The sequence below is a fragment of the Melanostigma gelatinosum genome, assembly GCF_949748355.1.
Source record: "Melanostigma gelatinosum genome assembly, chromosome: 22".
NCBI lineage: Eukaryota > Metazoa > Chordata > Actinopteri > Perciformes > Zoarcidae > Melanostigma > Melanostigma gelatinosum.
In genome coordinates this window covers 15,678,093-15,691,200 of record NC_136655.1, presented here as the reverse complement: position 1 = coordinate 15,691,200, position 13,108 = coordinate 15,678,093, and the positions used below count along the sequence as shown (strand labels likewise).

General features: G+C 41.9%; 1 protein-coding gene across 2 annotated transcripts in view; it reads left to right on the top strand.

Annotated features, from left to right (window-relative positions):
- mpped1 (metallophosphoesterase domain containing 1) overlaps positions 1–13,108 on the top strand; it is a 76,328-nt gene that overhangs the window by 51,483 nt on the left and 11,737 nt on the right. For both annotated transcript variants that reach the window (XR_013773014.1, XM_079294556.1), the window contains exon 5: positions 11,899–12,014. Coding sequence is in view for 1 of the 2 variants with exons in the window: in XM_079294556.1 (XP_079150682.1) it covers positions 11,899–12,014 (116 nt within the window). In the remaining variant the exon portion in view is untranslated. The remainder of the gene's footprint in view (positions 1–11,898; positions 12,015–13,108) is intronic.

The window sequence follows — 13,108 nt, the reverse complement described above, 5'->3', positions numbered from 1 at the left end:
GATGGATGTACGGTGTAGATGGATGGATGGATGGATGGATGTACGGTGTAGATGGATGGATGGATGGATGTACGGTGTCGATGGATGGATGGATGTACAGTGTAGATGGATGGATGGATGGATGTACGGTGTAGATGGATGGATGGATGGATGTACGGTGTCGATGGATGGATGGATGTACAGTGTAGATGGATGGATGGATGGATGTACGGTGTAGATGGATGGATGGATGTATGGTGTAGATGGATGGATGGATGTACGGTGTAGATGGATGGATGGATGTACGGTGTAGATGGATGGATGGATGTACAGTGTAGATGGATGGATGGATGTACGGTGTAGATGGATGGATGGATGGATTTAAATGAGAGGAAGTTGGTGTGATGGCGGTGCAGTTTTTGGAGGCAGCTGCCAGTGACAGCAATCACTCGGGAGATGGATTGGGAATAGAATCTGTCTGAGAAGAGGAAGGCAGATTATTCACAGATGTTTTCAGCTGGAGAGTTTTTTTGTAGCGCACAGCTCTGGTTGGACAAACTTTTCCTGCTGACAGAATATTAAATGATTTCAGTGGAAACAGTTTATAGTAATCACGTCTGTACTGGCCAAATTGATCAGAATTAGATGATTATTATAACTCATAGTTTTGTCTTTTTAATTAATTATTTATCTTTGTTCTTTTCTTTAGCTCTATATCTTATTTGCATTTGAATACATGATTATAAGCTTTGAAACAGACAGCTTCGCTATTTACTGAATAGATTGTTGCAAAGTACAACTCTTTCAAACGCTTTTGAAATGACTGTAAATGAAATGACTGTACTGTGTATAATTCAAATACACTGTAGCCCTGCTCAAAGTGGACATTAAATCACCGAGTATTGTCAATCAGCGTTGCCACATGGGAAATATTAAACTATTGTACCTGTTGGGAACAAAGAGGTGCATGTTTGAGTTATCACCATATAAGAAAACTAAATTATTGACATCATTAGAATCATTAATGTCAGTAAGATTATTAATGATTATTAATAATAACGGGGCACCACCCTGCGAACAGGGACCAACAACCAAACTATAAACTAAGTCTCATAATTAGTATTCACTCACAATGTCAATAGTCAAAGTACTGTTACACATTCAGAGTGAAAGGTGAAGGTTTAAGTTTGAGCAACAGACCACAGCTGTTATCACAATTGTGATAACAGAGCTCACTAACTCCACTTAAAATTGATCGAGCGTTTTGTACGGTGTAGCATCTGGGCGCCAACAGGGACGTCGTGGTGCATTCAGGTGTACATTGTGAAATCTGAGAAAGTCAAACTGTTGTTTTAAAGTATCCTCCTGCCATCTGGTGGATCTTCTTTTTTAATTAACAATGATTCTATAATTAAAATGTGACCATATGGCCTTGGTGTGGGCACATAAAAAGAAACCGGTATTCATCATGGTGACATGCAAGAATTTGAAAATGTTCGTGACAGTGCTGGAAAAGAAATGGAATTGAACAGTGACCTTAAAATCTAAAGCAAACTGTGAATCCCCTAAACTATGTATAATCTACAGTATGTAATTTCAAATAACTCCTCTTTGACTTTTGGCTTTACACAGGACACTAACACCAGCCTCCTGGATGAAAGTCCCATGTTTTACCCACACACCCCAACCTCCTCACTACACTGATTCATCAAATAAAAACGATGCATTTGAACCTGGGAATTTGTGTGTGTCAAACATGACAAAGGATCCTGGTGGACTTTCCGCATTGTTTCCGTGCCACCACCACGTCACGTTAACAGGTCATGGTAACTTTACTCATTTCTCTGTAAGATCAACCGGCTCTCAACACAAGGTCTGTTAAGTAGCTGTAACGTTTTCAATCACATCACATGTTATTCTTCAGCAGATGGAGATGGCAAACTGTCATGGAATTGCAGATGTTTAATATTTGGGAGATTGGGGTATTGATTAATTGAGGGTTTGTTCCACCAATTTGTCAAATAAACAATATAGAGAACATTTTGTGCAACCCAAGCAAAGTATAGTGGTGGTGGTGAGTTGGGGATGGATTGAGTGAATGGTGTTGGGGCAACAGACACACACACACACAGTGATAATGGCGCTGCAGGCGAGTCTCCGTCACATCTCTAATCCTCCTTATTGTCAGTCAGATATGCTCTGCCTTCCAGCACTGTCTTCCTCACCCCATCCACCCCTCCCACACTGTTTCAGTCCCTCCTCCCTTTACTCCCCAATTCCTCTCCCTCTTTCTTTAACTCCCTCATCGTGCTGTCACCCATTCCCGCTTATTCTCTCCCTCTCGTCTTATTTTCTGTATTAATTATGGAATGTGTCTTTCGCATCCTCCCTCTCACTGTCTGTCTCTCTTCCCTGCTGTCATTCAGTGTCTAAGTCTCTGTCTCTCTCTCTCTCTGTATTCCTGCTGTGAGGATCAGCCTGAGCTGATCGTGTGCTGATTGTGTGCTGGCCCCGCGATTGAACATCAAAGTCTGTGTGCAAACGGGGGAATCGAATGGTGTTTGTCTGCACTGGTTTTCAGTCGCAAAAAAAATTATGAAATTGAAGAACTGTCTCCCTGCAACATGTAAAACAACTTGTTCCCTCTCTGCGTCCCTCTAACTCGGTGCCCCGCTGTGCTGGAGGGGCCCACCGAGTCAAACTCTCACATGTACCACCTCGGGCTATGTGAGTGCCCATTTTGCCTGTTTGTGTCCACTAGCCGCCGCCGTGTTTGTTGAGTTCTAACTGTCATAATTTGCCAAAACAGGCACAGATACGGTAATCCCCTTTGTGCGGGACGGAAGCCTTCACCGCTTTGACGTGTGGCTTCTGTAAAAAACCTGCTCTTGTTGTAAATCTTCTGCTGAGAGAAGGAACTTTTTTAATTCAAGTCTCGTCTCTTGTTGTTTTTTTATTCCTTGACTTTGCAATCAGTTGACTTGTGTCGTCATCAGATCAGAGGTGTGTTTTTTAGGGAACAATGGCTCTCATGCTGCCATTCTTCTTTTTGTGGCAGGTCTTGTCATTCAAGGCTCGACTTTAATATTTTTCAGTTCAATGTCAATAGCTCACAATTTAACTCCTGAACACTTGTGGCTGTCAGTAAGTCTAGCCACAGACTGTTGGAGGAACCTTTTGGAACTCAAATTCGCTACTTCATACTTTTAAAAGTGGATCAATACAGCAGCCTTGTAGCTGTAATTACTCAGTTGGAGTTGTTATGCTTTTAGATATGGCATTCAAAGAAGATATGAAGTGTTTGTGGAGCCGACGAAAGCCCCAAATTTGTTAAATGGACTTACATTTGTATAGCACCCTTCAATTCCTCCTCCGACTCAAAACTCTGTTACACATTCACCGATTCACACACACTGCTGATCAGGATCTAAACTAATGCTCATTCACACACATTCACATAGGGAGCAATTTGGGCTTCAGGGTCTTGCCAGAGGACACTTCGAAATTCGGACCGGAAGAGCCGGGGATCGAACCTCTCTACTTCGGTGCCACAGTCGCCCCATCGTACCTTATATCAGCCACTGATGGCAGGGGAAGCACAGGAAGCAGTGAGGGAAACCTGGCCTCTGACTGCAAGTGATGTAGTATATCAAGCTGCTGTCATAGAAAGTAACGTGGTAATCATAACGAGTATCACAAACGAGAAAGTCCAGCAAGGACAGGTGGAAGAGGTGGTGATTGAGTCAAACAACCATTGGATTTTTCACCAAGGAGGCAGCTGTTTGTTTGGAGCCTAAAGTAAATGTTGACTTTCTGCTGTTTGGTGTTACACTTGTTACATAGCGTTACTTAAGAAAGTCTGTTAAGGGCTGTTGTTATTATAATTCTTGAGTTATGGTTGTTACGTTACGTTGTGTTGTTACTTTTAGTTACTTTGTTATGTTACGTTGCGTTGTTACGTTACGTTGCGTTGTTACGTTGCGTTGTTACGTTGCGTTGTTACGTTGCTTTGTCAGGTTACGTTGTTAGGCTACGTTCTTACGTTACGTTGCTATATTACGTTACAGCATTATGTTATTACGTTGCGCTGTTACATTACGTTTTTACATTACGTTGTACGTTCTTATCCTATAATTTTTACACAAACCATTATATTTTTAACCAATTAGCTTTGTTGCCCAAACCTAATCAATGCTTAGACAATGTTAACCACGTGGCATTGTGCATCTATGCAAGTGTTATACAAGGCTCATGTGAAATATATTTTTGATTCAGACACGTCCACATTGTCGGTTGAAAGAGATAGATGGGCAATGAAAGTTTGGAAATAGGGCTGAGGGAAAGCACTTAGATAAATAGGTATGACTGCATTCATCAACAAGCTTCTTCATGTATCTGCTGCATATCAAACACAGAAGAAAAAACCCTCCACAAATGTGTGTGTGACTGGTGTGTGTAAGAGGACCGCCACGCTCCACTCCCCCAACCTGCCTCCCAAGCTGTTATTAGGGTCGTTAAGTCATGAGTAGTTAATTAAATCTAGCAGAGGTGATCACGGTTGGGTGTTTTCACTGCGTCAGTGCATGTAGTGATTAGCACGGGGTCTGTGTTACACATTAGGATGGACCTTGTTACAGTAATCCATTTTAATTCTTACCCCACAACCACGGCCCTTCCTCACCTCCTCCTCATCCATCTCTTTTTTGTGTGTCTGCATGTGTTTGCTGTATTTTTCTTTCCCTCCTTGTATGTCTGAATCTGAAAAGTTTTGGTATTGGTGCCAATATATCAGACCTGAGCTGCAGTAATGATACCATAGTTTTACTTTCATTTCATACAACTTGAACAGCGTTTTATTTTAAAACCCTGAATAGGCTGCTTTATTCAGTTTGTTTATCATCGATAAATCTCATAGCAAGACCAAAACCAATATGTGTTCAAACTGTTAGTTCTTACTAATGATATCATCTTTGAAATAAGGTGACAATTACTTTGATGTTTTTTTTCTGGTGACAGCTGGTCACGGTAGTTTTAAACAAATGTTACTCAAACTGGAGGGACTATTTTTAGCGGTGGATTAATCTACATTTGTTGCTCTTTTTTGGTGTCTTTGTGGGACAGAAGGTTGGTGTGAATGGGATTGAGTCAAAATGAACTACGATGTGTGTGTTCATGTTAATAAAGGAACCTGTCACCCAGTATGACAGTTTGGCTCATTCAGATCAGGTTTTGATACATAAACAAAAGTTGTTAGTTCACATAATATGTGTGTCATTGTATGAATATACAAAATCAAACGTCAAAAAATAAGCAGAATTTGAAACTTAAAGCTGCTCAACTCAATACTTTTATAACGGATCTGCTATCGGTACTTTAGAATTTCCGAGGTGAGATCTCCTCATCTCAAACCTCTCTGTCTCTTTGACTTTGTGCTTTACTCTGACACACACTCCGACTCCGGCTCAGTACAGTGTGAGACACGCATCATGGCAGAGAGCAGAGAAAGACCCAAAGTGTGGCTACATTTTACTCCGTAGATGCTGAGAACTCTCGTTGTCATAAATAAAACCCTCACAAGTAAAGGAGGAAACAGCAGCAGTTTATCACAACATGTAGCCAACAAGCAGAACATCAATCTGCAGAAATGTGCAGTTTTCTTCTGTTTGTCGAGCAGTCCATCCTCGTCCACTGCAAGTATTAAGCTTATCACTTAGCTACTTGTTTAGCTGAGAATGTATTTTAAAGATTTCAGAACTTTTAAGTATCTGGTATCGATAAAACCCTAACAATACCCATCCCCACCTAGGAGGCCAGAAAATGAATTAATGCTGCTATGACTGTGTGTGATAAAAGAAAAATCTGTGCCAGCATTTTATGCCTTGGACACAGTTTGGCAGATATTCAAAAAGCACTATAGTTTGATACCCCTGTGCTTCACCTTGTCTCCAAACTCTGCCTCTCTTTTCCCTGCTGGAACTCAGAATACCTTCACTGTTCACCTGCTTTTTAAATATTCCCTCTCAAACACCGAAGGCGGCCTCTCAGAGACCAAGCTGCTCCCCTCCCCCCCCCCACCCCAAAAGGAGACGGACAGGGAAGTGGGGGAGAGATGAAGAAGAGGGGAATGAGAGGGAGAGAGGCAGGCATGGGTGCTCGGCAGTTCTCGGCAGAGGCCTTTAATGATTCATGGACTGACTCCAGTGATACGAGGGGGCCTCCGTTCGTGAGACACACACACTAATACACACCCGGTGATGCATGCAAGCTCAAAAAGTTAAGCAAGGAGCTGTACATTGCCCTGTTTTTGTTAAGTCTTCAAAAAGCATTTAAGAGTATAGCCAGTATGTGTGTGTATGTGTGTGTGTGTGTGTGTGTGTCATGAAAGTAACGCTTTTGAACGCTGTTGTTTGTCTACTGAAGATATACACACAGACTTTTCTCCTCTTTAAAAAAAGAAAGAAAGCCCATAACAAATACCAGCCCATCACATGAGCAGATTCTTTTCATATGCTCCACGCTTCCCCCTCCGCCACATTAACACAAATCACTTGTACCACTTGCTAATCCCTCACCTGATAAAAACATCACAATTCTGAAGCAGGGATATTATCCGTGGAATTACATTCAGTTAGCTCGGCAAACATGGGAGCGGGTCTCTCTGGCGGAGAGCGAGAGAAGCTACGGTCAATTCCTCTGCGAGAGATAATCTCTTTTTTAGCAACCGCGATGGAGACGCCCATGGGTCGGCACGCAGACCTTTATTTCCCGGCACAGGCGGATGCCGCAGAAAGACACGCTGCAAAACGAGATACAAACCGTTTGACAAAAGACTGACGCCTTCTCTTACAGAATGATTGATGTCAGTCAAATTAAAGAAGCCGCGGTGCTTTATAATCCTGCTGACAAAATGATAGACTGGATCATGGGTGTTTTAGGTGTACTGAATCATTTTTCTTCTTTTTTTACACTAAATTGGATAAACAGCTTCGAAAATGATCAAAAGGAAAGTTTTTTTACTTGAAAGTGTATTTTTCAGAAGTTTTGACAGGAACTCAAAAGCAACATTGATCAATCACGGATCACTTGTGCGAGCATTTGAAGGATCATGACTGCTTTATCCCATTAACTAAAATACGGTATATCCTTAACATTGTTGCCAAATCAGCTCTCACATTGTCCAACTTCCCTGGCAACCGCTGGTTCAATTCATTTAAGTGCATTATGAAAATCAACTCCAGGAGCCTGAAAGTTGTTGCAGCTAATGCATGGCAGTATAAAGTCGTTCTTCTTTCAGCTGTTATCGGTATCATCCCGTTCTGATGTGAGGGTCCTGGGACAGAGGATGTCACATGTGTACAGATTGTCAAGCCCTCTGAGGCAAATTTGTGATTTGGGCTGTACAAAATAAGTTGAATTGTATAAATTGAATTGAATCATTGCCTGTAATGCACTGATGCCCTCTGTGTGACGGTGCGTTCACGAATGCTCCCACGCTCTTTATTGTTCTCTTTTTTCTTCTTGGTTAAATATTCTGGCCTTCACAAAAACGGGATGTGGTATCGCTCATCATTGGATGCTGTGCCTTAAATACCAATCCCTGCTTGTAAACGAAAAACAAAGTCAGGAATTTACATTGAGTGTTTCTCACTAAAGATAGGTGTGTTTTAGTGTGTAGATCAACGGAATAGTGTGAAACCATTGGTGGGAATGGGTTTCAGGTCACCCACGGAAGGGCAGGATTCAGAGACAGGATCGCAATTTCAAACCCGACTGCTGCTTCAGCACCACGGACAGCACAGTTTGGCCCCGATCACACAGAGACAAGCCGCTAGCACACGTGCGCTCACAAAACCATTTTGCAACTGGTGTCCGCTCCTGGATTAAATCTTGCGTCGTGTTTTCTAAAAGTTTAAATATTCTCAACGTTTCAGCGGCAGGCACGGAGTAGCACTGCCCGTCAATGTCACAGTTGGCCCAGACAGACAACCAAATGGAGCAAGAGGCGGGCTTTAGAACAGCACCACTGACTTCCTGTTTTAATGACAGTATATGTGATAGGAACGGACAGAGGCAGACGAAAGGGTAATATTAGAAGTTTTGAATCACGATGAACATAATATTTCCCTTCCTCCTCATTCAACAGCAGAGTAACAGCAAGAGCTCCATGTCCGCATTGAATACTTTTGTCCCCTGTTATTTACGTTTGATAGCTCCACCGGCTCATCAGCTGTTTTGTCCGACACTCTTTGCCAACGGGCGTTTTTGAAGCGGCCGCACCTATTGCGACGTGTCCCGGTGTGATCGGGGCCTCAGGCTACTGATGTTTCCGAGTCATGGTGGGAGGCCGTAGATTCTAACTGGCTCAAACCTCAGTCAGATAAAGTAGCAATGAGTCAGGCAGACTAGACTAACATAGTCTGCCCCTGCACTCTCCCTATATTAGGAGATGGAGAGAGGGTGGTGGCAGGTGAACACGGGGGATGCACTCTGGTCAATTTGTTTTAACAAAAGGAATGACATCCTCCCTCAAATAGCTTTCTGTATGAAATGGGATGCAAACATTGCTCCATAGCGCTGCAAGTGATCAACACCTGCACAGGGTACCTTTATGTTTAGGCAACAAACATCAATCTGATTGAGCTCAGGAAAAGCTTGTGTTCCTGCTTAAAAAGCTATCGTCGAGGTAAGGGAAAGCTCATGGTTGTAGTTCAAATAATCCGATGCAGATCACAACCTCTGCAGTCAAAGTTGTAAATCCAAACATCCACCTTTCACACAGGGAATGAAGACAAATGAAATCATTATTTGAATGACATCAAGACGTTGCTTCTTTGGAAAACAACATAATGCAGTGAATCTCTTCAAGTTGATCAAGTAGATTTTCACAGGAAGCTGATATGAAATGGCTGTCTGGAAGACAAGAAATCAATCTAAATGCTGAATATGCTTTCAAAAATGGTTGTGGATAAGGTCAAGAGAATATGACTAGTTAGTAAGATATGCAAAAGTGCAATACGGACCTTTGCAGGACTACTGTGTAGGATTTAGTTTCCTCCTCACATTTTAACATAAAAGTCTTTCTCTAGAGTCAGTATTTGGTTTGTCCGTTTTGGGCCACTGTAGAAACATGGCGGTGCAGTAGAGCCCCTAAATCCTGCACACTGGTCCTTTAAGTTGACTTGAACGGCATCCACCTGTTCTTTCCATCCTCATGAATCCTTGGGCTGAATACGACTCTATTATAGGTTATATATATATATATACGAATAATCAGTGTAAGGTGGTCGTTTTTTGAGGGAAACCACAATGTCTTCTTGTTTGCTCTCTCTTCATCCCTCCATTCACTCTGGGAGTAACGGGAGCATCGACCACACCGCCAAGCACATTTCATTTTAATTGAGACGTCCATGTGAAGACGGACATGAATATTACATTCCACAGGCCCTATTAATATGCTACGGCCAGTCTAAATGTTTTAATATCAGCCGGGTAAATTATTGAAACTGTATTCATGGGAAGCGTCGGATCATTCATTAGAAATGTTTAGTCTCTGATGTTCAGGAAGTGATGGAATTATAATCGCGTGGTGCTCCAGCCAAAATGTAGGACGTGATTTCCCATGATGCACCGCCACATGTGCTGGACCACCCCTCCCCTCCCCGGCCCGCACGCGACATGGAGTCTCCGTTTTTAGCTTTCTTAATTAGAGAGAAGGACAAGGAGACTGTGTGTGACAGGTATTTCTTCCTATTTTCAGGCCAGTCTCTCTGTCTCCCCATCTGTCTCTGAAGTCCCCAAGCATGTCAGACTCACACACACACACACACACACTCACACACACACACACACACACACACACACACACTCCGGAAATTATTCAAAGAAAATCTTCATCTGATGTGCCACTGAGCACAGACGCGTCGGGCATCGGCCACGGCGATAAAGTTGGTGTTTCGAGTGACTGCACTTGGCAATTTAAAAAAAGCCGCTTGCGCAGAGGCGGCACACACACACACACACGTGCGGCGCGTTGGAGAGGAAGATGGATCGGAGTACAGATTGTAAGTGACATGTTAATTTCTTCTCCGTCACTCACGACCGCGGCGTCCGTTATCAAAGTAAAGGGACACGAGCCCCAGCCGTCAAGACTCTGCCGTTCTTCTTCTCTTCTTTTCTCCTTCTCTACTTTTCTTCTTCTCTTCTTTTCTCCTTCTCTACTTTCTTCTTCTCTTCTTTTCTCCTTCTCTACTTTTTTTCCTCCCGTCGCCGAGCGTTCCGGGGCCCGACTGTGATCAAGGAGGCGTTTAATGTCGCTTTCTGTTCACCCTGCCCCGCCCCCCTGCTGGGGATCCTGTTTGATTCGTACACTAGACGACTGCTATTCATCTTGAAGGTCAAGATGTTAAGACAGTAGAAGGAGGAAGACTGTTTGTGTGAGGTGCAAAAAGAGAAGTGAAAGGTCAAGCTGGAGTTCCACAATTTCTCCTTATATTTTTCAAACACAAACCACTCCAGGCCACACCTTCAGGAGGTTTTCGGTTAGAAAAGCACAATCAGGTTAAGTTCTGTTAGAAGCAAAAAAAAAAGGTCGGATTAGATCGTGACTTATTTAAGACGATGCTTAAAAAACGCAGCTACAAAGAGGCCAGATATTTGCTGCCCATGCGCCAAAATGTTGCATATTATGCTAAAACGTTGGAAAACTGCATTAACAAAGTGATGACATTAGACCCTTGTCAAAGATAATCCCAACCGTACAGTCCAACCAACAATGTCAGCAAAAATTGTGGTGTAAGATGCACAAACAAAATATTTCCCCCGTCTTGCTTTGCTGTGTGGTTTAGTGTTTTTTTTTTTGTAACTGTCATGACACAAAAAACGGTACCTGTGACACATTTATGGAAAGCATTAACTCATGCATCATACCTAACGAGCAGGTATGCTGAACCATACGAACATTTTTGGCTTTACACAAGTCTAAAATAAAAATAAACATACAAGGTTATCTCCAAACACGTTCGCTCAACACTTCCATTGAAATGCCACACTCAATTGTCAATCACCTGCACCCAGAATGCACCTGTGAAAACACCTGTAGCCTATTAGGTCACTTAGAATCAGAGCTTGAACACTTGAATTACTCGGATAATAGGTCGACTGATAGGTCGGTTTGACTGATGGCTGTGCAGCCGCCTGCAGTCCCACAGAAATCAGCGTTTTACATGGAGTCTATCAAGTCTGTCATTTATTTATGCGCTATCGCCATAAATATGTGACGGACATGGAATTATGTTTTACAATGTAGACTGCATCTTTTTTTCAGAACGCTATTCTTCACTCCGTAAAAACTCCTAAAACCTTGAACGCATTATTCTTTCTGGCCGGTGTACAGCTGACAAAGTGGTGTTCCTATCATAATAGCTGTTTTTAGTTTATTTCTACATCAAGTAATCAAGTATATCATGCAGAAAATCAGTATCAGAGTATCAGATGAATAATTGTCTTTTTTCTGCTCCAAACTATTATTATTATATCGGTCAAGCTCTAAAAAGGATTTTAAAATGATTTAACGTGACTTAAATGCTTCCACATAGTGTGCATTATATGATTATAACTGATCATGTTTCATTATAATCATTATAAGTCTGAATGACTCATTAATTACTCGTAATTATTATTATTATCATATCAATGCAAGGAGAGATAGTGTGACATGTGACATTTGATAAAAAAGAGTCAAAGCATCCATGACATTTGTCTGTACTTGCCACAGTGACCAACCCATCTGTTCTTCTTACTTCCTGTGTGTGTGTGTGTGTGTGTGTGTGTGTGTGTGTGTGTGTGTGTGTGTGTGTGTGTGTGTGTGTGTGTGTGTGTGTGTGTGTGTGTGTGTGTGTGTGTGTGTGTGTGTGCGCGCAGGCAGCCCTGGTACTACGGCTGGGGCTTCAACCTGCCACGGGGTCAGGCTCTGCTGGACAAGTGGAACCAGATCCCCGACAACACGGACATCCTGGTGACACACTGCCCCCCACTGGGTGAGACACACATTACAACACACACACACACACACACACACACACACACACACACACACGCACACACTTAGGCTCCAACATATGTCTAAAGTAAATTGTGTGTATGTACAGATCACTGAACTGTGAAAATAAATGATGATGTAGTATTAATTTACTTTGGTTCCACCAAATAAAACCGTTGTTATTCAAAATTGTAAATTAATTAAATTATATTATTTTATCTGAATATTTATTCAAATCAAAGAAGCATAAAATGTACACAAGCCACTGTTGGAGCAAGAGACGAAGCAGCAGGTAGAGATGGTGTTGATGTGAATGGTAATACCAAAGTATAAATGTCTTATCAAAAGACAGCCAAGATGCATTGGCAGCCTGTCGTGATTTTACAGTTTATTGACAGTTAAGTTTAAGTCCAAGTGTTAACAGACATTGTGTTCTTCAATAATACTTAGCCTAATCTGATGATCTGTTTCCAGTTGTATACAAACTTACAATAAATAATTATAAAGGTTCTTTTCCCCACTAACTGTCCTGTAGCTTCCATCTGAGCTGCGGTACGAACAACTCAGAACTCAAAAATGTCCGACCTCCTATAGAAAAAATACAATATAAGCTCACTCAAAGTCGGAGTTACTTGTGAGCTCAGGACAAACCCATCTACCATGACTTCATGAAGAAGCAGTGGTCTGAAGTCACACAGCAATAGAAGCCAACATTGTAAATACTAAACCAACTGAAAGGCAATGTTCACGCTGTATTTGATTAACATAATAAAAACTATCGTACAATAAAACTTGTTCTCCTAAATTGATGTCAAAATATGTTGCGATATGTTATTAGGTAGCTGGGTATGGTCAACAGTCTATGATAATTATCTTGTTGAAAATGCCAGAAAAATGTCGATGCTGCAAAAATCAAATGAGAAAACTCCGACCTCCAAGTTGTCTGGAACGCAGCATAAGTTTCCTCCGAGTCCTGACCTCAGTAAATCCAGGGGAACACATAATCAACCTCTGTTAACATGTCTTTGCCTATTATTTGTATTATTCTTCCTAAAATGTATATGCAAAAAGAAAAAGATGCACCTTGCAAAC